The 24,366-nt window shown below is 43.4% G+C and overlaps 1 protein-coding gene across 3 annotated transcripts in view; it reads right to left on the bottom strand.

Annotated features, from left to right (window-relative positions):
* LOC135220839 (delta(24)-sterol reductase-like) overlaps window positions 1–24,366 on the bottom strand; it is a 242,130-nt gene that overhangs the window by 108,161 nt on the left and 109,603 nt on the right. For all 3 annotated transcript variants that reach the window (XM_064258399.1, XM_064258398.1, XM_064258400.1), the window contains one exon: window positions 10,103–10,369. In XM_064258399.1, the coding sequence (XP_064114469.1) occupies window positions 10,103–10,369 (267 nt within the window). The remainder of the gene's footprint in view (window positions 1–10,102; window positions 10,370–24,366) is intronic.

The following is a 24,366-nucleotide window of genomic DNA, read 5'->3' as shown; positions in this document are numbered from 1 at the left end:
CTTCCACAAGATATTTCTCTTTGCCCAGTATCGACCTTACGAGCCTTTCTGTCCAGGACCTCCTCATCCTCATCGGGTCCTCTCTTTAAGAGAGAAAAAAGGTGGTACTTTATCTATTAAAGGCATCAGGCAGCAGATCCTGTACTTTATTAAGCAAGCCAATCCTGACTCCTCCCTAAAGCACATGATGTCAGGGCAGTAGCCACCTCAATTAACTATTTCCAACATATGAATTTCGATGAGTTGAAAAAAATATACTGGTTTGAAATTGCCGACAGTATTTAAGCGTCATTACTCAAAGTCCTTGAAGCTCTGAAATTTTCAGCAGTTGCGGCGGGTAACATAGTTTCCCCGACTCTGCTTAATCTTTAGTAGAAGATCCAGTCCTCCTTTCTACCTATCTCACCCAACAGTTCGTCTATACCTGCCATGTTCATCTACGTTTACCTTGAGTCTTAGCTGCTCTTGTGATGGTATAGTGGGTGCCCCTTATTTTTTTTGCTAGGGTCACTCACAATTGATTGTATATAATGATCTCTTTGATGTGATCCCCTTATTTTTATGCTAGGAGACACATCGTATGTACAATGGTTACGGTTTTGTATATTAAGTCATATACATTCCCTTTTTTATGTTATTATTGAAGTTTGTTCTATTCAATTTATTGTTATAATTGCTTTAAGTTCTTTGTACATAATATCTATACACAGATACTGATTTCAACATATATTCCATGTAAGCCCTGTATATATGTTAAATTTAAGTTAAATTTAAGAAATATTATTAGCATTAAGTTAAATTTAAGTATATTTCTAATTTTGTATCATTGTGTATATGTATATCTATTAGCATTATATTCTTTATTTTATGTTTTCTTTTATTTGAGACCCTTTTTGTCTATTTGATTTTATTCTTTACAATCTTGTGCTATTTCTCTGGTACGATTTCGCGCAGCGACACGAACTGAGCCCAGAATTGGGATTTTGACGTAAGGAAAAATCTATTTCTGGGCGATTGGTTCGTGTCGCCAGCGAAATCCCGCCCTGCCATCCCATCGCTCAAGATTGTCTGCTAACTTCAGGATGGCCACCAGAGGCGCAGCAGTCGGCAGCATGGGATGGAGTAGTAGTAGTTGCAGCCCACTCTGTGGGTCGGCTCCCCTCTTGTGGGGATTTTGTAGTGGGAGATTTCTATTGGCAAGCGGTTCGTGGTAGTGGTCTCACTCGCCATAGTGTTCATACCGACACCCTCTTGGAGGGTGAGCGAGTCAGTTGTACTGACCTTTTCTTTGTTATTTATTTATTCTCTGTATGTGTTAGTACATTTACCTTAGAAATAATGGATTAAAGGATATTTCGCTGGCGACACGAACCAATCGCCCAGAAAATAGATTTTTCCTTACGTCAAAATCCCTTTTCTAATTTTCTTCGCTAATATATTATGGTCTACCTTGTCAAAAGCTTTTGCAAAGTCTAGATAAACCACATCTGTTTCATTTCCGCTTTTCATATTTTTGTATATGTTTTCACGGTGGACTAACAGTTGGGTTTGTGTACTTTTTCCGGGTACGAAACCATGTTGTCCTATATTAAACAGATTATTTTTTATTAAATGTTTCATAATATTTTTCTTCATTACCCTTTCATACACTTTCATAATATGTGATGTTAGACTCACAGGCCTATATTACTTGCCTTGTTAGTCTTGATCCACTTTGATGTAGGGGTAATATATGTAATTGTGCTCATCATAAAAATCGTGCCTGTATCTACACTTTGTCTTAATAATATTGCAAGTGGCTTTGCGATAGAATGAACTACTTTCTTTAACAAAATAGCAGGAACTCGAGGAGAGATGAGACTTCCTGTGAGATGCCTTTCCAATGATGCTCTGTCGTGACTGGGATGTATCAACAGGACTGAATGAGGGGCCGACTCTCTGTGGGCAGACCCCACTGACCTCCCTTGGTCTACCAGAATGCCTCCTCCTAGTTTCAGGGGAGTATGACAGGGACCTTTGCCTAGGAGAATCAGCGGGACAAACAGCCACCTCCTCCACCACACTTGCATTTACATTCACTTCACTTTTTTCACTTACCTTCTCTATTAAGGTCTTAACAGACGCTCCTAATTTTTCCATAGCCCGTAACATAATGGAAAATTTATGATCTACCCATGCTTCAAGGCATGCTTCAAGGCTGGCAATGTCATTGGGTTCGGGTGCAAGAGAGCCAAGGTTAGGATTGGGTTGATTAGTAAGAGGTAAGGGAGAAGGTTGAACAGCAGGAGAATTAGAGACAGAGACATTTTCAGCAATAACATTCTGACTAGCTAAAGGCTTCTTACCACTAGCCCTAGAAGCCACCTTTCTCTTTTCATCTCTCTATAATTTATTCAAATGACTAGTCAAAGTCTTCCAAATCTTTTCATCCCACTGTTTACATTCCCTACAAGTCAAATTAGGAAAGCAAGTTTGACCCCTACATGCAGTGCAAATTGAATATGGATCATAGCAAGCTTTAATCAGTCTTGCATTGCAGCATTTGCTGTAATTCCTAGTACCCTGAGAACTAGTATTGGACATGCCGAAATACTAAAGAACCAAAGTCTAAGACACAGTCTGGATTGTAAGACAAATCAGTAAATTACAGTCCTGACTATCTAATTATTTGCTGACAATCTAATTATTTCCTGAAATGGCTACCAAATTACAATTGTAATTCAACAAATCACCCAAAAAAGTGAACTGGGAAGTCTGGAATTCCAAAAAAATTCTGCTGCTTCTAATCACTGTTTACAGTAACAGATGGCAGAAACAACTGGAGTTTGTACTGAAATGGTACCTCTCTCCCCCTGTAGTGGGCAGATGATATCGCCTAGACAAATTCTAGTTGGTGACAGTTAGAAACTATAGCTATGTAACTGCTTGGTAAGTTGCATACATAAAAGCAGTTCATTCATACTGGTATAAGTTAGTACAAAAAAGTAATGGATGATGGTAGGGTGAAAGAAGAGAAGAGTAAAAAAAATAGGCATAACAAGAACAATACCAGGGCCTAAGAAAAATGACAAATTTTCTAAAACAATTTGTATTTTTCATAGCTACAAACCTGAGGTCTAAACAATAGGATCATTTCTAGCGCCTAACTGGATCCGGTTAAACCGCAGATGAAAGCAAGGAATCTTATGAGATTTGGCAGCGTGTGCATATATCGGGTGAAGAGTGGTCAAGGACCACATACCTACACCACTGCATCAATCTTTCCCAACTCAGGATGTCTTAGCAGACAGAGGGGCAACTAGAGGTGGGCAGTATAATTTTAAGACCTCAGGTTTGTAGCTATGAAAAACACAAATTGTCTAAGAAAATTTGTCATTTGTTCATACACGAACAAACCTTTGGTCTTAACAATAGGCTAGACTTATACTTGGAGGGAGGTACAAGACATCCTAAACCAGCTGGGGGCCTACCCACCAGTCCAGCTCCAGAAGAAATAACTTCCGGAGAGGGACTGAAGCCCGTGAGAAACTAGATAAACTGAAATCTAACTACCCAAACACTGAGTGACGTACAATGATATATGGGAGAATCATTGTATAGGGAAACAAAGAGAAACTTTGACAATTCAATAACAAACCAACACACCAGGGTTTGTTATCGCTCCGAACTCCCCCTTGCCAAGGAGTGGAGCATATGCTACTAAATAGAGGATTGGATATTTGTATACCAAGCGACCACACTATCAGTATGACTACCTTACTCACCTGTATCAGACCAGTCCAGCGAATGACGTGTCTATTCCTTAACCTGCCCAAAGGACAAAGGAGAGTTACAAGGGACAGAAAGAGACCAGCCAACTCACTCATTCTCTCATCCACACAATCATCTTAGGTAAGATGCAAAAGTGCCCTGTTAAGGGGAACTATGAGTTACACAACCTGTTTGGCAGCCACCACAGGACCCAGGGAAAACGTGTCCATAGATCTGTGGGCAACATCCTTAAGATAGAAAGAGGTGAACGTGGACTGGCATAACCAATTACCAGCGCTCAGAACTCTATGTACAAACAAGTTCTTTTTGAAAGCCAGAGAGGGACCAATACCCCTAACGTCATGCACTCTAGCCTGCATAGACGTGGTGGCAGAATCATCAAGAGTCAAGTATGTATGCCTGTCTGATGGCTTCCCATATCCAAAAAGAGATAGTATTCTTCGACACCTCTTTCTTTGTACGTCCTGTGCTAACAAAAAGTCTCCGGCAGCCTGGTCTAAGGTGCCGTGCCCTTTTAAGATAGCAACGCAGGGCCCGAATGGGACACAACGACAGTTCTTGAGCATCACCACCCACAAAGTCATTCAGTGATGGAATGGGAAATGAAGTGGATCTATCATCATGCACAGAGGGATTTTGGGCCTTGGCCACGAATTCCAGGACAAATTCGAAAGACACCGACCCCCAACCCCTGGTCGGCTTCACATCATAGCTCAGACCGTGGAGCTCTCCTACCCTCTTCAAATATGCCAAGGCCAGGAGGAAAACTGTCTTGAGCGACAAGTTCCTGTCAGATGAGCGACAAGTTCCTGTCAGATGAGCGACACAAAGGCTCATATGGACCCTTAGTGAAGCTTCTCAGAACCAAGGAAACATCCCATGTCAGAGGCTTGAGCTCCCTAGGAGAACTCGACTGCTCAAACCACTTAACTAGCACAGAAAGTTCCCAGGACGAGGAGATGTCGATACCTCTAAGTTATAACAATGACTCAGGGCTGTCCCGTAGCCACTAATGGCAGAAATGGACAAACGTTTCTCATCTCTGAGGAAGGTTAAAAAGTCTGCTATTAGCTGAATAGAGGTTGCAAGTGGAGAAAAACCAAGTTTACAACACCAGTCACAGTGGATCGCCCATAGCCTTGGTAAACCCCAGAGGTTGACCTTCTGAGACTGCTGGACATATGTCATACTGTTCTCTGAGAAAGCCTCTCTCTCCGGGGAGATACTTGATAGCCTCCAACTGTGAAGAGACAGGGATTCTACTGATTGGTGGAACCTTTCCACATGCAGCTGACACAGGAGATGCCACCAAGGGGGAATTTTCCTCAGAACTTCTGACAACGACAACAGCAGATCTGGAAACCATTCCGCCTGAGGCCACAGAGGAGCTATCAAAGTCATCCTGAGACCCTACAAACTCATCAGTCTGTTCAGAACCTGATGGATCAAACAAAACGGAGGGAGAGCATACGCCTCCAGGTTGTCCCAGGGATATTGTAACGCATCCTCCGCTAACGCCAAAGGATCTGGATATCTCCAGTTTCCTGTTGAATTGAGTCACAAAAAGGTCCAGCATGGGTCTCCCCCAAACCTGGAAGAGCTTGTCTGCTACTACTTGAAGGGACCACTCTGTGCCTAGGATCAGATCCCAATGTCTGAGTTTGTCTGCGACCACATTCTGTTTGCCTAAGATATACCTGGCTGAGAGCTCTACTGAATAGCTGACTGCCCACTGGTGAACCTTGACGGTCAAGGCGTGAAGTTGACATGAAACCAGACCTCCCTGCTTGTTCACATAGGCGACCACCGTGGTGTTGTCTGACATGAGAACGACAGAATGACCCTCAACTTTCTCCCGAAACTCCTTCAGACCCAGGAAGGCTACCTTCAACAGCCAAACGCTGATATGCTGCTGTTTGTCCTCCAAACTCCAAACACCTGAGGCAATGAGGCCGCCTAAATGAGTCCCCAACCTGCAAGGGAGGTGTCTGAAAACAGAAGGAAGTCCGGTGGCAGAGAACACAGAAGGACACTCTTCAAAAGATTTTGGTCGTCCAACCATCAACGAAGGTCTTCTCTTACTTCCAGAGACAGAAGAACCTCTAACAGGGTGAGTCCTCACCGGAGACCAGAATTCCCTCAGTCTCCATCGTAGAGACCAAAGATGAAGACGCCCATGAGGGACCAGCTTCTCCAAGGAAGACAAAACTCCTAGAAGAACCTGCCACTGATGAGCTGACTGATGTGGTTACGAAACGAAGTTACATGCCACCACTCGCAACTTCTCTAATCTCTGATCTGATGGGAAAACTCTTGCAACCGCCATATCGATGACCATGCCCAGGTAGAGAATCCTTGACTGGGTACAAGGTTTGACTCTTTGTGGTTAAACACAATGCCCAGTTCCAGACAAAGCCAAAGCAGATGATCTCTGTCCTGCAGCAGCTTTTCCCTGGAACCTGCAAAGACCAACTAATTGTCGAGGTACCTCAGCAAATGCATCCCCTGAGCATGGGCCCAACTTGATATGAGAGAGAAGGCCTTTGTGAACACTTGAGGGGCTGTGGTAAGCCCGAAGCACAGGACTTTTAACTCAAAGACTTTGTCCATGAGAGAGAGGCGAAGGAACCCCCTGGACCTCGGATGAATAGGGATCTGGAAGTATGCGTCCCTCAAGTCATCGACAGCATGAAGTTGTCTTCCCTCACAGCTGCCAACACTGAACGCAGGTCTCCATCTTGAACTGTGTCTTCCTGATGAAGAGATTCAAGGTGGATAAGTTGATCAAAGGTCTCCAACCTCCTGACTCCTTGGGCACCAAGATGTTACTGTAAAACCCCGGAGACGGACGCACCACTTCCTCTATCGCATCCTTGTCCAGCATCTTCTGCACTTCTCACGAAGAGCCAAGAACTTCAGAGAATCTGGAGGATGCGCCCTTTGAGCTGTAGCTTGTCTGAGAGAGGAGGAGGGAAGTTGACTGGCAGTAGGTACCCCCACCGGAAGGACATCTACCACACACTTCACACCCCACAACTCAGTCACTTGGCCCATGGGCCGCCAAGCAACCCCCCACCCGTGGCACAGGAGAGTGAGAGGTGTCAACCTACCAACGGCCCCCTTTACCTCCAGGCGACGATCTTTGTGACTGCGGCTGGGCAGGGGAAGAAGGAGCCGGACGCCTCAGAGGACAAGATCCGACTTAGACACAGCCTGGTGCACAAAGTTCTTGGTGTCAGCCTGGCGCTGGTCTATGCATCCTCCACCTCGGTCTGAGGGAACAAAATCTGAGACTCCAACAGATCTCCATTCCTCGACGCCAGCAAGGATTCAGGGTCAATTGATCTTTCCATCCTGGATAAAGCCGTGTCTCATCTAATCACGAGAGGGTTAGTCCACAAATTAACACTGAGGTGAGTCATATACAAAAACGTCTTGCCTCCGGACTGCAACAAACTGCCAAGAGAGGACGCAGTCACCAACCCATTTCAGGATCTGTCAGAAGCTCTCTTGGCAATGACCATAGACCAGAAGTCCAGCCAAGAATCTGTCTGCAACATGGAGGCTGCCGTACATTCCAACGCTGAGGCATCTTGTTAGGACAATGATGGAGCCACTGACCTCACCTGCTCCAAAATTCATCCCCGGCTTCAGAGAAGCAGGGGCAGCAGCTTGGGAGAGCCCCTAGTGAGAAGCGAACCGTCCCGATCTGAAATAGAGGTGTTAACCTTATGCAAGAGCGACTGGATGTGCCCCGATGAGGGAAGTTGAAACGAAGACTTGGGATCCTGCATAGCTCCCAGCAAGGCTTCCAAGGAGGAAGGAGATTGACCACTTCTGAAAAAGGAAGACAAAACTGTTGCGTGACTCCCTCCTCCTGCTTCGGCAATGGACACCAACAATGAGAAGGGTGAGCAATCCATCTAAAACCCCTTCCTCGTTCAAAATATCAGAAGAACCATCAGCCAAACAGCCCGAAACACCAACTAACCTGGGTTGGCTGGACCCAAGTGCCGACTCCCAGGATGAACCAACCACAACACCAGAAACATCACTACGCCCACACCAACAGATGACTCTTTATCATGGCCGCGAACAGACACAGGCGTGGCAGACATACATAGGTGTAGCAGACGTACAAACGTGAGCTGGGGAGGAATCTCGATCACTCGAGAACAAATGAGAATCCCTCGGAGTCGAACTCTTGGAAGAACCAGGGAGAGGGGCAGGCAAAAACTCCTGTTGTGCCAAATCCGTGCTCACAACCTTTGACCTCTTGACAGGCGCCTTGAGATCCTTACGGTGACAGATAAGCCCTGGAGAAGAAGAAGTGGGAGCACCTGCAACATGTGCACAGATGGAGGAGGTTGCACCACGCTCATGACTCGATGCACAGGGCGAAGCAGCCACTGCAGATCGCACATAAGAAGATATACTGACACTCTTCGAAACTCCAACACTCTCAGTCCTTAGCCTTCCAACACTTGATACACTGATGCAGCGGAGATGGGGGAGAAGGAGAGGAAGACAGCACTGGCTCCTTACACAATCTCTTCGCAGGAGGCGGGGGCCATGCAATATGCTTGCTTCCAGTCCTCCCAGCCGACATGGCAGCCAACTCATCTACCAAAACAGAGTCCAATCTCTTAAGAACCGCCTGGCATAAAGCCTCAGAAGGATCAGCAAGAGAAGGCTCCAATGACATGGAAGGGAGATGCAGCGAACTGGATGGCAGATATGATGTCACGGCAGCAAACGATGATGACACAGATGAGCGAGGCAGCACAGTGGAGGCGACTGAGAGTGACGTCATCGATGAAAGTGACATCATAAGTGGCGATGATGTCACGGCTTCCCCTCGATCCGAATGGGAAGCAGACGCCACAGGTGGAGGGATACAAAATGGCTGACTCCCTGACATCACTAGTGGGGCTGACGCCACGGCTTCCCTCTGACTCCAAGAAGCGACAACTGTCACTGGCGGAGCAATACAATATGGCTGACCTTGGCTACCCACAAAGATGAGGGCAGGAGGAGGGGGGAGGGCCTAGACAGCATGAGTAGAGGGGTAGCGAACATCCATTGAAGTGGGACAGCAAACCCTCCAAGGACGGAGAACCCTGTAGCTCCATGGTCTTCCAAAGCGCCGGCATCTTGGACGCCTCCAACTCTGTAAAAACAAAGAAGACTTTAATGAAAAAGCCTCCTCCCTCTCAGGAATCAAATTAACTCCCAAAGAAGGAGGGGCGACATACAAAAATCAGCCTGAGGGCCTCTTGATACTTCCAATGACGAATCAATGGAAGAAATGGAAGAGGACAAAGGCACAAGACTACTATGGGGTGTGATTGGAGCAAGAGACAAAGCATTGGGAAGAAGAGAGGAAAAAAACCCCACGAAGGGAGAGAAGAAATTCTACGATGCTCCCTCTTGCTATAAAACTACTTCCACTGCTCTTTAGGAAATGCACGGCATTCCGCACACTTATAGTATGAACATAGAGTGAAACCTACTGCAAGTGATGTAGGGGGGCCACAGCTGAAGCCAAAAACTAGAACACAGAGAACCTAGAGTTCCGGGGCACACACAATGACGAGGCCGAGAACGAGCATAAGAAGCCAAAATAACAGCACACGCACACACACACACACACACATACTAAACACAATTAAAATGGGCAATGAACCGGGTAAAGGCCGAGAGAGGTCAATGTTATGATCTCTCGCCCAGGCAGTTAAGAAAAGACTGACGTGATGGCGTAGGTCCGTGGTCCTCGACCACTCTTTACCCGATATACACACGCGTTGCCAGATCTCACAAGATTCCTTGCTTTCATCTGTGATTTAACTGGATCCAGCTAGGCGCTAGAAATGATCCTATTGTTAAGGCTGAAGGTTTTTTCGTGTATGAACAAAAGTATTTTGAAAAGAAGAGTTTCTAAATTACAGTGCATGGAGGGTTCTGTTTAGCCACCACTCCTTTATGGACATGAAGTGTAGATGTCAAAAGCAAGTAAAAGAAAAAAGCACAGTATGAATCCCTTGTTAGAGGAAACAGCCTACTGTTTAGAAAATTCTTGGTATATGTATGTACATATGTATACATTTTGAAACACAGATGAGTCCACATGCACTAAATAACAGCATCAAAGAATTTAATGGTCAAGGGGGTCACATTGGCCAAGAAACTTTCTTCTATATACTTGATATACAAGTATAATTCTATTGCAAATTTATATAGGTGTCTTACCAGAGGTGCTAAAAATGATAAAAACTGCAAAAATTTCATCTACTTTGAAGATACTTATAACAAATCGATATCATCAGCTCACCTGCTTAGTAAAAGTCATTGCCCTTACACCTGGAGTAGTTGTAAACTTCAAAAATGCTATTTTGGGTGGTAAGAGCCATCCCATAAACCACCTGAAGACTGGATGGTTACCAAATGGAATCATTGTTTCCACTACCCAAAATATAGCTCTGTTGTGACGCAGTAGGTAGTCCTCTAAAGGAATGTATTCATAGTCACCTTCTTTCTTCAGGAATCCTTCAACATGCTTGTAAAACCATGGCTTATACCACTGATTCACTTTATTGACCTAAAAAAATAGAGAAGGCATTACTTTATTTGTTTCACAGTTAAAAGTTAAATCATAACATCTCAAGACAAAGTAAATGGTGCCTTACGCTAAAGACTCATTTTCCTATTTCATAATTAATTCTTGCTTTTACACAACACAAGAGAACTTGAAAGCCAAGTAACTGATGACAGTGCATACCTAAGTATATATATCTATTTTCTATATTTTCATTGTACAATACTTACATTTGTAAAATTTATTCAAACCAATAATAACTACTAAAAGCAAAGATACCCAGATTTATTCGAATTTTATTTATTAAAAAATTTTGAAGGAAGAGCACTACAATTACAGGAAAAACCAATAGAAAAATCTATCTAAGTTATTATAAAAATGAGACAATGAAAAATATTTATTTAAGGGTGACAACTGTAAAACTGATAATCCTTACTGTTTTAAACTAATGTATGTCAGTAGTGTCTTTACGAGTATAGCTAGCAATTTGACCAGTTATCCTTTCTTTTACAACTCCACTTGGTCATACGAGAAAGAGAAAGAGAAAAGAAATGTTCATGTCTCTATAGGCAGAAAAGCAAAAATCACATTCAAAAACAAACAAATGGAACAGAATAATGAATGGAAGCAGAACCAGCTGTTATCTCCCACTAGGAAAAGAAAGGGAAAGTAGTGGTGAAAGGATCTCAGTTAGAAAATAGTGTTCACAAATAAGAAAAAGGCATAAATTTTTTTTAAAAGATAAAAAAGATTTTAAGAGAAAAAAGAAAGAGAAAATTATTTATAGCATTTGCTTGTATTTTATACTTTTGTAAATAACTCAAACACCACAGAATAAATCAATCCCAAGCTTTCTTTACATTTGTTCATACAATATGATTCCTTTTCTCTCTGTTATGCATTCATGAAACAATTTTACTTAAACTTATATTTTGTAACTGTTTCATTAGTTAGTTAAAACAGGAGTCCTTATTACCACTAGAGGAATCATTCTTCTCTTCACAATCAATCCTAATTAATGCTCATACTAATGCTCTCTGCTGACTCTGTAACCATTCCCTAGAATTCTGCACACTCATCTACTCATTTTACTTTTGTGTGTGTGTGTCTGTGTTTTTTCAAAGAGAATGAAAAGTACATTTCACTTGTAAGCACTAAGCTTTGCTGCCTGATGCTAGTTCAACCTCCAGGTTAGGCAGCTAGGAGTCTGCAAGGTTTTCTAGCATGCATACTGATGAAGCCTGGAACTATATGGCTTAAAGAGCATAGATTTAAACCTTAAGGGACAGGTTCAATATATATCACGTACACCCGCAGACCAGGCAAACTTTAAGGTTGGCCACTTAAAAAAAAAATCAATGGAAAGAGTAAGATATGCAAATGCACATGGTGTAAGAAAAAAAAATTCTAAAAATTTTCCGTACTTTCTACAGGAAGTTGGAAGTGACCATTTACAACCCTGTGTGGGGCCTCTTTTACTACACTTGTAAAATTTACCAAGTACATTTTTTCTAATAATTTATTGTATCTTATTTTGTAAACTTATAATTACAGCTCAAACAATATCATAGCAGATAAGAACTAAAATCAGTAAGAAACTGAGTATATTTGTTGTAAATATTTACAAGGTTTACATGATGCAGTAACTTTTTGCGAGGTATACATGTTTTTTTCTAATATTTCTTTGCAAAATTACAATAGTATAACGCCGACATACTACCATAAAAGATAGGAACTAAAACCACCAGCAATCCCTGGGTATATTTATGAGAAAATAAATAAAAAGATGTCATGAGACAGACAGCAGTGAAACATTCCCCCTCAAGCATAAAATCATACCTCTGATTCCCAACTCCCTGAGACGAGAGACCACATTTGCCACAAGTCATTCGTTGACCATTGAAGTGCTCTAAGCATCATTCGCACTATATCCAAATTGTATGGTGCCTAATACTGAAACTCACTGTGAGTTAGCCCGTCCACCGCCCAAAACTTGTTTTCGATGCTCATATGATGGTACCCGTCCATTAAGGGTTTTAAAGAGATATAAGATGACTGAATAGGGATTTAAGGAAAAGGCCAAAATAGGGTGAGACTGAACATCAGCTGCAGCTAGGCTACAAAGATATTTTAACAGGTGGACTGAAGTGACTTAATGCAAAAAATAATTCAATGACTTGCAGATCTGTTAACCATGGAATAATATGTTTGCCCAATGTGGCACTATTCTACAGGGAAAGAGTACCAAAGATGTTGGTGGGAAGGTGAAGCCACTGAGTGGTACTTGGAGTCACATAAGAAAAGCTTAATGGAACTCCAACAGTCAATGAAGAAGTCAAGTAATGTTATCCAGAGACCCACGACTACAAGATAATCAAGCAGAAGCAAACAGACAGGAGTAAAGGTAGGTGCCTGGACGGTTAGCCAAAACTGTGTGTTCAGAATCAGGCAGAGCAGAACTAGACAAGAGAAAGTAGATGTCTTGTTTCTCACAAGCCAGGACAACAGCTAAAAACTGAGTGCTTATTACGAATAAGGACCAGCAGAAGTTCAAGCAAAAGGCAACCAGTGTTAAGTATCTTTAGAACCAAAGGAAGTGACTGTTTGCCACTTAGTGAAGCTTCTGTACGCAAGAAAAAAGTAAATACTATGAGATACAGGTTGTGCAAGTGCAGTTGTATACATAGAAGCTTGTAACTGAGGACCAAATGACTGGTAAAATAAAGCTACTGGTGTATCTCAACCTGCCCAGACTAAAATGTTCTTGACATTACATTTAATATTCTGAGGCGACATTTGGGGTGGATGTTGCCAATCTTCTCGGGACATTCAAAGGCTATGAAGTTAGACCATCCTTTTTTGTAACAAACAATGTGCTACATCACGGTTGGAGCATTTCTTGTGGGTTACTAACTGAACCATATGCATGCACTAGTTTCAAGATGAGATCATGTTCCATAAGCCCGCCTAATGTTCAGTTATGCTTGCACAGTTCTAACTGTGCAGGCAAATCTTCGCCACTAACGATACAGGCCTTTTCCTCAGTCCTCCGTAGCATCCATGGCGTCAGCATACGATGCTCTGGCTGTAATTGACTTCCTGACATCATAAAAATCTCATAAACGTCAAGTAAGACGTCCAGTGAAAGAGTGGTTGATGCAAACGAATTAAATACTCCAATGTGAAATTGTTAAGTTTAAATTTGGCCCCAACGGACTTTCATAATATTTATTGAATATTTTATGAATAAAGGAAGAGTTCCATGGAAAGATGGTTAAGTTCGTATGTCGTTTATTTCCATTTCAAAGTTGACCTATATAGGCCTAATATTTTTTTCTATTTCATTAAAAAGGTTAATACTGATTCGTTTTCGTTTAAAGAGTAATTTTCTTATGACGTGTTTCAATGATGAAAATCCTTAGTTTACTACTGTCTTCCTGTGTTTCATTAGGGAGTTGATTAGTCTAAATTCATTTCAAAGCGAACTTCTGTGTGATGTAAGCAATGAAAATACATACATGTTACCTATTTTTTATTTTGTTTGGTCAGAAAGTAGATTACTATTTTGTTCTCATTTAAAAAACTAATTACATACTTGGTGCATAATCATGAATAGATGCATATACTAGGCCTATTCTTGTTTTACATTATTTTGTTATAAAAATATTTATTCTCATCGAAAAACTGTCTTGCATGTATGGTCTACAAACATGAATACACATACATAGGCTTAATCTGTTCGATAGCCTTTGGATTTTACTTGCCAAAGCAGTCTCATTCATATATATTTCAATGAAATCTACAAGACATTCAAGAATGACGCTGCCAATTTCAGCCTTCATTGTGCACTATTATTTTTCCTGTGGAAAAATGGCAAATTATAAATATATATTATTCTGACTTCCGTATCAAGTATTAAAAACAAGTCAATCCAATATATCCTCAATTTAGGTATAAACACTTTTCGATTCAATAAAACCGAGCTCAATGTTCTTGATTAGCAGATGTTATCTGTCCGCGGACGGACATCGAACTGAGCCAAAAAAGTTGCCTCTACCTCATTACTGTTGCAATGTGCTTGCGCAGCCGTTTGGCCTGATGTTCATCGATTGAAATGAGCTATTTACCTAGGCCGCCTGTGCAGGCCAGAAAAACTGTACAGGTTGTCCACACTAACATTCAGATATAACTGCACAGTCCAACTGCGCAGACATAACTGAACGTTAGTGGTGGGCTTTATACAAGACATCAAATAAATAATTTATTTTAATTTGACTCAAAATCTGTTTTTATATCAAAGTCTATAATAGCTTAATTTGCAGCAGCACTGTCCGAAAAGTAACATATGCTCACAGTATTTATTATTTATCATCAAATGTAACTTTAAGCTTAATCCTTTGCACTAAGCTATAAGGTTTTATGTTATTAAATAACACTTCACTGACTAATACTTTGGGAGACACGTGCAATTTCAATACATGCACATTTTAATTTATATCGCCAGTAATTTTATCATTTAGGCATCACAGTGATTTTATTTTGTAGAGTTTACTAAGTGAGTCCATTTGTATCATGCTCGGATTTTGCCTTTGGTTAGAATCTGGTTAAGAATGTTCAGGAGTCATCAACAGTGCCAGTGGCTGGTCAGTGGCTCTAGGGAAAGGGGATACATTTTTCAAAAGATCCATATAGACATGATAAAACTTAAATCATAACTACTTGAGAATAGCAAGAAAGTATCATTGGTTGTCAGGAAATTCACATTCTCCACCTTTGGATCTCTCTGGTAAAGCTCTCTTCAAGGGTTGGTTCATCAGAATCCAAGGAGAGCCAGTCCTTAGGTTAGGACTCTACTCTTGGCTTTAGTCCATAAGCCCATCATTACAGATGAAGGTAGGTTGATTCCATGTTCACGTTGTCTCATTCCTAACTGGTAAGTTTAGTTTACACTTGTGCTCTCTATCTGTTTTGATGCTATCAAGTATGGATAGGGTATGAAATGAACTATATTTGGAAAGCTGACTCTCAGTGTACCCTTTGCAATTCCTAGCAGTAAGTTATTATTAATGAATGTGTAAGTGTCCATACTATTTACATCAGGCACTTGAAAGTAGCTTTAAAAGTTGGATATATACTTTTTCAAGTATATTCACCATGAAATCAGTTCCGGGTTACAGCTGATGTTCTGGATTATGGCGCCATAACTAGGATTCTGAGAGGCATAGTTGTAGGCACTATAACAAGGTGAGAAAACCGGTTTAGAGAGCTGTAGCCACTGGGAGGGTTCACTATAAGGAGGTACCTCTTATAAGGAGGGGAGAAAACTGGTTTATTACCAGGGAAAAGATTAAAAACCCCAGGCTTACAGAAGTCTTTCTCTCTCTTATTTCTGGGCTCAGTTCGTGTCGCTGCGTGAAATAATCCTTTAGTTCATTATTTCTAAGGTAAATGAGCTAACAAATACCAGAGAAAAAACAAATCAAAAGAAGATGTCAGTATAACTGACTCGCACACCCAAAATAAAAGAAGGGTGTCGGTATGGTAACTGGGGAGAGTGAGACCACTACCACGAACTTCTTGCCATTTAGAATTCTCCTATATCAAAATTCTCAACGAGAGAGCCGACCCACAGATCGAGGCGGCAACTACTACTACTACAACCCACACCATGCCGATCACCGCGACTCTGGTGGCCATCCTTCAAATTAGCGGACATTTTCCCACACATGTTTTCGTTTCGCTCTCTGTATTTTGGGTTTATCTCCCCCTTTTTTGCAAGATGGAACGTGCAGCGATTGCAGCAGCTAAGTTAAGTGTCCTACACAGGTTTGGATTTAGTTTCGTTTTATCCAGGTGCCTATATTTGCCGTTTTTTAGGTATAGATATGGGTTTCCGGTCTGGAGCATGGCGGCATGGTCCCGCCTCATGGTCGGTTAGGTTCTCGGTCCCCCATACCTGGAACCTTTCCCCTTTATTATTATTCACGTGTGGCTCATGTCCTATTATTTAATTTACCGTATGCTGTTTTACATCGTTTAGGGGATATAGCCTACCCCTGGTTTTAGGTCATGCGTGCATGTCTCTCTACCTCATGTAGGCATTCGAGTGTTTTTTGTCCAGACCCTAGCCATTGCTCTTCGTATCGGCTTAGGCTAGCTCTGAGTGATAGACTTTCTTTCGGGTCAGTCGTGCACTCCTGGACGTAATTTTTCTTTCACTCCTTATTTTTTCCCCTACTTTAGTTATCGATGTATAGTATTTTTTGGTTAGCCTAGGGCGTCTAGCCTTATAGCCTATAGCCTGGGTCTCAGTGGTCCTATGATCCACGCTTTTTACAGTTTTGTTGCATCCTTATCGTCAGTTTTGTTGCATCACATATTGTTGCACCATCCTGGTCAGTTTGGTTGCATTTGACCCTTGGCGTCCGATCCAATCGGTTGTGTTGTGTTATCGTACCTTGGTCCACTCGTGATCGCGGTACGGCTAGACGCCCGCCCCAGTCGCTTCCCCCCCCTCTTCCTCTCGCCATAGAGTAGGAGGGTGGGGTGTCTGTTCTCGCTCGCTCCATCCGGGCCTGGCTCCCTCTCTCCCTACTCGGAGGGAGTAGGGGAGTCTGGACAGACTGTTAGGCTGGGTGTGACCTTGTTCTCCCTTGTGCGCTGTAGTGCCTCGGTGTGACAGGGGTTGGGGGTTGGCCTCCCCCCTCCCTAGCTGCTCCGGCGTTCCGCCGTATACACGGGAACTGACTTCTTCCCTCCTCTCATTTCCCCCCCCCCTGTGACGGCGGACCTATACCTCTTCTTCCCTGGCGTTCCATCAGTTATGGGGGGGAGGACGTGGTCGGCTTCGCCAACCAACAGAGTGGATACGTTTTCAGTTGGTCCTTAGCTTTCCATCGTTCCTTCATCTCCGGCGTGTGCCCTAGGGCATCCTTCCGGCAGAGTTGGACAGCGCCGCGCTTCGGAGTCGTCCTCCGATTTTAATTTTAGTTATGCTTAAGTTAGTTTATAGTTATCTTAAGCTTGGGTCCCTCCCCTGCCCTTATTGGAAATTACGTTTATAGTTATATAACATATTTCTATATTTTACCTCTGGTTTACGGAATTTCCTCCTCTGGCTTACACCGGAGTTATTGTATCACCTATTATTGCATAAGGTTCTTAGGGGAGGGGTTATGCCCGAAATTTTATTAATCTCCGGCATGCGGCGGAGTACTAGGGTAGCCCTGTGAGTGTAATCTCGATACTCATGTATCTTCCCACTTACAGGCTACCAACTGTGAACACCCCAGATGCAACGCCTTGTTGCAGGACCCCTGCGGGCATGAGGTCTGCTCCACCAGCCATGGCGACTTACAGGTCTGGTTCCACAAGGCATGTTCGATCTGCTATGAGCTTGTGACTCAATTTTTGGATGGGGTAAGTACTTTTCTCATCAGCACATCCATGAAATATGAGTTCTGATATATGTTTAAGCTTAAGTTTTCCTTGGTATACTGATACCTTTATATGCTCCGATATTGCTAATCTTAAGCTTGATTTAGTCTAAGGGTTAGGATTCACCTTTAGCCTTAAGATCTAATAATCGCCCTCTCTTTCAGGTTGCCGCAGTCAGGGAGACTGCTCTCGCAACCCTGAGAGCTTGGGTCGGCGGCTTCGGGAAGAATGCCGCCAAAGGACAGCCTTACATCCTGGAGAAGAGGCTGGCTGTCCTTCTGTTTCCCGGAGGCAAGCCGATGGGGTACGTCGACCCTACTGAGGCAGCCTCGACGATTGCGACCATTCAACAGGCCAGGACATCTCGGCGGAGGTCGCCACATTGGATATAAATGTAGAGCCCATGGTAGGTGTGGATGACTTGTTGGTTGAGGTAGGTACGTTGGACGCTCAAGGGCTTCCCTTGGGCGTCTCTGGATCTTCATCTCCCGTTCCTTCTTCTTCTTCCTTCCAGGGCTTTACGGGGGCGGAGCTCCCGTATAGTGCACCAGACGCCTCTGTGGTACCCAAAGTGAAGGGCCACAGGGCTCAGAAAACCCTTTCTAGGACGTCATCGTCTAAGAAGACTTCTTCGGCGTCTTCATCTCGTAAGTCTCCGGCTTCTCACCCTGGAGCAGAGAAAGTGAAAGCATCTTCTTCCTCTGCTTCACTTACTAAAGGGTCGAGGAGCAAGTCCTCCAAAGAGAGATCCCGTACTCCGGCGGAGTCGATGGTCTCTCCTTCTTCGAAGGTACTTCCTCTGAGTACCCCATCTGCTTCTGCGCCAGTTCCTGGCTTTGATCCTGCTGCATTTTCCGCCGGAATGATGCAGCAGGTGGGAGATCTTGTAGGATCTTTGAGGAACAGTATGGAGCAGATGTTCACTCAGCTGTCGGACAGGATGTCCACACAAGAGAACCTCTTGTCTGGTTTCAATCAGGCTCTGCAGCTTGCTACTCCAGCACCTAGTGCCGGTCTCATCCAGCTTCCACCTCATGATTCCCTCCCACCATTCTCCATGAGCAACCCTTGGAGAGTAGCGTCTTATGCTCCTTTCCAAGATGGTCTCATCTCCATCCCGGAGTGTGGAACTCGAAGGATTGAAGACTTCGAGTTCTATCCTGAGAATTTGCAGCCTCCATTCATGGCTACGCCAGGCTGACGGAGTCGGCTCTGAACAGGGAGGACAAGATCCCGAAGGAGACAGTCCTTTACTCCAGGGATCAGGCACAGAGGGAATGGCTTCGCTGTCTCGAGGAATGGGACTGTATCAACACCAGGCGCCAAGCCTTCAAAAGCCCATTCACGATCTTCACGACGGAAGAGGAAACTCCACTTCCCTTCTTAACGAAAATCGCCAGCGTCACCATGCAAGCAGGCCTAAAAGGAGATCCTTTGCCGCAGCTGAGGGAGGCAGATCCCACATCACCCTTGTTCCCTTCGTTTGGTGATATGTGGGAAGACTTGCCAGCCACCTTCACAGTTGGAAAGTTTAAACCGGACTGTGCTATGGATCAGTTCGGTGAAAAACTTCCAAGACTTCCCAATACCTCATTCAAGCAGAATTTCAGGCTAGGTCTAGGCTGGCAAGGACTCTCAATACTATGGTTATGACTGAAGTAGGGGCGCTTTCATATGCTTCGGAACTGCTCTTCAAGCTGTTGACCAAATCACAGACTTATACAGTCCAATCGGACTTGTATGAGTTTGTGGTTACGAGGGTCAACTGTAGAAAACATGTCCTCCAGGAAGCAACTATTCGGCATGAGCCAAATAAGTTGCTTTCCTCCAACATCTGGGGGGCGGACCTCTTCCCGGAGTCAGCGGTTAAGGAGGTCCAGAACGAGGCTACGAGACTCAACCAGAGTCTCAAAGATCGTTGGGGCCTCTCCGCCAAGAGGAAACAAGACTCGTCTGCTTCGGGTAAGAAGCTGAAAAAGTCCAAGAGGTTTCAACCTTACCAGAAGAAACCTCAGCACTTTGTTCAGTCTGTCTCAGCCGTCCCAGTCACCCAACCAGGACAGGCCCTTCCCCACGTCCGAAGGGCCCCAAACATCAACCTATCCTCCTGATCTCACCTAAGGCTCAGCCATCCACATCTTACGCGGTCTCCCCGGCGTTCAACCAAGTGTATGAAGGCCAGGCCTTTCAGCACTTTAACCGATTTGCCAGGGGAAGTAGAGCCAGAGGAGCTTTTCGTCAGAGAGGATCAGGGAGAGTTGTTAACAGAGGCAAGCACTTCCGTGGAGGCCGTGGAGCTCACCCAGCACAGCAGCAGTGAGATCTCCAAGGTAGGAGGGAGGCTGTTCCTCTTCCGGCATCGGTGGGGGATCAGCAAATGGCACAAATATTGGTCAAAAGGTCTGGGTTGGAGTTGGATCAAGGGCCCCCCTCCACCCAGACCATTCCTTCAACTTCCATCGAAGGAATTGACAGATTATGCGGAGGAACTCCTTCAGAAAGGAGCAATATCGAGAGTCAAGCATTTAAAGTTTCAAGGTCGCTTGTTCAGCGTGCCAAAGAAAGGCTCATTAAAAAGAAGAGTAATCTTAGACTTGTCCCAGTTAAACTTATCCATTCGCTGCGACAAGTTCAAAATGCTGACCATCTCGCAGGTACGGACCTTACTTCCCCGTGGGGCCGTCACCACCTCTATCGATCTTACAGACGCATACTATCATATCCCAATAGCCAGACACTTTCGCCCTTACCTAGGCTTCAAGCTAGGGGACCAGACATTCTCATTCAAAGTGATGCCCTTCGGACTGAATGTAGCCCCCAGGGTATTCACGAAACTAGCGGAAGTAGTCGTTCAACAACTGAGGTCACAAGGGATAATGGTAGTAGCATACCTCGACGATTGGTTGATCTGGGCACCAACCGTCGAGGAATGCCAGAAAGCCACAAAGAAAGTAATCAAATTCCTGGAGTATCTGGGGTTCCAGATAAACAAGGGAAAATCAAGGCTCAATCCGGAGTCTCGATTTCAATGGCTAGGCATCCAATGGGATTTATCCTCCCACAATCTTTCAATTCCGGTAGCCAAGAGAAAGGAAATAACGAAGTCAGTAAAGCAATTTCTAAAGTACAAATATGCTTCAAGGAGAAACCAGGAAAGGTTCCCTACAGTTTGCCTCAGTAACAAACATCTTGATGAAAGCCAAACCGAAAGACATAGGCCGGATCTGGCGCTCAAGAGCAAATGTCAGATCCCGGGACAAGTTGTCAGCAATTCCGCAAATCCTTCGGGACTATCTGCGTCCCTGGACTCAAATGAAGAATCTGTCCATGTCAGTACCTCTTCAATATCCTCCTCCGGTAATAACTATCCATACAGACGCTTCGTTAAGCGGTTGGGGAGGGTATTCTCAATTCAAGAAGGTTCAAGGAACTTGGTCACTACAGTTCCACCAGCTTCACATAAACGTATTGGAAGCTATGGCAGTGTTCCTGACCCTGAAGAGGCTCCTTCCACCAAAGAACTCTCATGTAAAATTGGTTCTGGACAGCGCAGTAGTAGTACACTGCATCAACAGGGGAGGTTCCAAATCAAGACATCTAAACCATGTCATGATAGCCATCTTTTCCCTGGCGGACAAGTTCAAATGGCACCTCTCCTCCACCCACTTAGCGGGGGTAAGGAATGTGATAGCAGACGCTCTATCCCGGTCAGTTCCCTTGGAGTCAGAATGGTCTCTGGACAACAGTTTGTTCCAATGAATACGCCGGAGTGTCCCAGGTCTCCAAGTCGATCTCTTCGCTTCTCAGGCGAACCGCAAGCTTCCATGCTACGTGGCTCCCAACCTGGACCCTCTGGCATATGCCACAGACGCTCTGTCCATAGACTGGAACCAGTGGAAGAAGATTTACATCTTTCCCCCAGTGAATCTTCTTCTGAAAGTTCTGAACAAACTCAGGATTTTCAAGGGACAAGTGGCACTAGTAGCACCGGACTGGCCGAAGAGCAATTGGTATCCCCTGCTTCTGGAATTGGGTCTTCACCCCCAACGGATTCCCAATCCCAGGCTCTCTCAGTCAGTACAAATGAAGACTGTGTTCGCTTCCTCAGGAATTCTCAAAGCCCTAACTTTATGGACTTTATGAAGTTTGCGGCCAAAAAAGATGCAGGTATAGATCCCCAGAATATCCTTTTCCTGGAATCAGATAAAAGGGATTCAACTTTGAGGCAGTATGACGCTGCAGTTAAGAAGTTGGCATCTTTCCTGAAGGAATCAAACATCAAAATCATGACTATCAATTCAGCTATATCTTTTTTCAGGTCCTTGTTTGAAAAAGGATTAGCAGCTAGCACTATTACTACAAATAAATCAGCCTTGAAGAAGATCTTTCAAATGGGTTTTAACATAGACTTAACAGACTCCTATTTTTCGTCTATTCCCAAGGCTTGTGCTAGACTTAGACCTTCTGTAAGGCCTACTTCTGTGTCATGGTTTTTAAATGATGTCCTTAAGTTGGCTTCAGATACTGACAACTCAACTTGTTCATTTATAATGCTCTTAAGAAAAACATTATTTTTGCTAAGCCTGGCTTCAGGAGCTAGAATTTCAGAACTGTCGGCTCTGTCCAGAGATTCGGGTCATATAGAATTTCTCCCCTCAGGAGAAGTTCTACTTTCCCCGGATCGCAGCTTTCTAGCTAAGAATGAGGATCCTTTATTGAGGTGGCAACCTTGGAAAATCATTCCTCTTCCTCAAGACTCTTCTCTTTGTCCAGTAATGACCTTACAAGCCTTTCTGTCTAGGACATCCTCCTCCTCTTCGGGTCCCCTCTTTAGGAGAGAGAAGGGTGGCACTTTATCAATTAAAGGCATAAGACAACAGATCCTCTACTTTATTAAACAAGCAAACCGTGAATCTTTCCCTAAGGCACATGATGTCAGGGCAGTAGCCACCTCAATTAAAATTAATTTTCAACACAGAATTCGCATGACTGAAAAAGATACGGATGAAATCACCAACAGTGTTTAAGCGACACTATTTAAAGTCTCTAGAATCTCTTAAAATTTTCAGCAGTGGCAGCGGGAAACATAGTTTCCCCTGACTCTGCCCAGTAGTATAGTTGAAGATCCAGATCTCCTTTCTACCTGCCTCACTTAACATTTCGTCCACCCTATCATCCTGCTCTACACTTCGCCTTAGCCTTAGCTGCTCATATGAATGGCCTAGTGGTGTGTCCCTTATTTTTTTGCTAGGGTCACCCACAAAAATGTTTGTATATAACCTTACGAGTGTGGTTCCCTTATTTTTATGCTAGAGTCCCACACTCTCATCTCATGATGGTTTAATACCTTGTGTAATTTCAATAATTGTGTATATAAAATTTATTTAGTGTGTTGCATTATTGTATTATTATCTTTACACACACTATCATATATGAATATGTTCATGCTTTGTAACATTTTATATGTATTTTGTAACAATATTTACTTAGTTATAAGAAATAATTACTTTGAATTATCTCCTATTTAGAGATTATCTAATATGTTTATGCCTTAGATTTACCATTTTATATCCATGTCCTCTTATTTGAATTATAGTATTGTAGATTTAATTTTTAGTTTTATTTGAGACCCTCTTATTTTACTCCAATCTTGTGCTATTTCTCTGGTACTATTTCACACAGCGACACGAACTGAGCCCAGAAAAAGGATTTTAATGTAGGAAAAATCTATTTCTGGGCGATTGGTTCGTGTCGCCCAGTGAAATCCCACCACTGCCCTGCCCTGCCGCCCAAGATTGCCTGCTAACTTCAGGATGGCCACCAGAGGCGCGGTGATCGGCATGGCGTGGGTTGTAGTAGTAGTAGTTGCCGCCTCGATCTGTGGGTCGGCTCTCTCGTTGAGAATTTTGATATAGGAGAATTCTAAATGGCAAGAAGTTCGTGGTAGTGGTCTCACTCGCCCCATTACCATACCGACACCCTTCTTTTATTTTGGGGTGAGCGACGTCAGTTATACTGACATCTTCTTTGATTTGTTTTTTTCTCTGGTATTTGTTAGCTCATTTACCTTAGAAATAATGAACTAAAGATTATTTCACTGGGCGACACGAACCAATCGCCCAGAAATAGATTTTTCCTACGTCAAAATCCTTTTTTTATAAATTTTTATTATCATGTTCTGAGTTATGTCATTTTCTGACTTATGACACACCGCTGGAATGGAAAGCCCCTGTAATTTTAGGGACGCCATTGGTTTGAAATCTCTTGCTATCACAACCTCATCCCAGAACATTATTTTATGTTCACTTCATGCCAAGTAACTTCAAATAAAGCAGTCTCATGAGTGGAAGGCCTCCCCTTTAACCCTTAGTGGACGGGTAAAAACATCAATATGCAGCTCCTCACACCGGGTAAACTTTGAGGTAGCCCAATTCACAAAAAAAAAAAAAAAGAAAAAAAAAAAAAAAAATCAATGGAAAAGAGGAAGATATGCAAATGCACATGGTGAAAGAAAAAAATTCTAAAAATTTCCCTAACTTCCACGAGAAGTTGAAAATGACTAC

The sequence above is a fragment of the Macrobrachium nipponense genome, chromosome 2 (assembly GCF_015104395.2).
Source record: "Macrobrachium nipponense isolate FS-2020 chromosome 2, ASM1510439v2, whole genome shotgun sequence".
NCBI lineage: Eukaryota > Metazoa > Arthropoda > Malacostraca > Decapoda > Palaemonidae > Macrobrachium > Macrobrachium nipponense.
The sequence above is the reverse complement of the archived record's forward strand: the minus strand, read 5'-3'. Positions and strand labels throughout refer to the sequence as shown.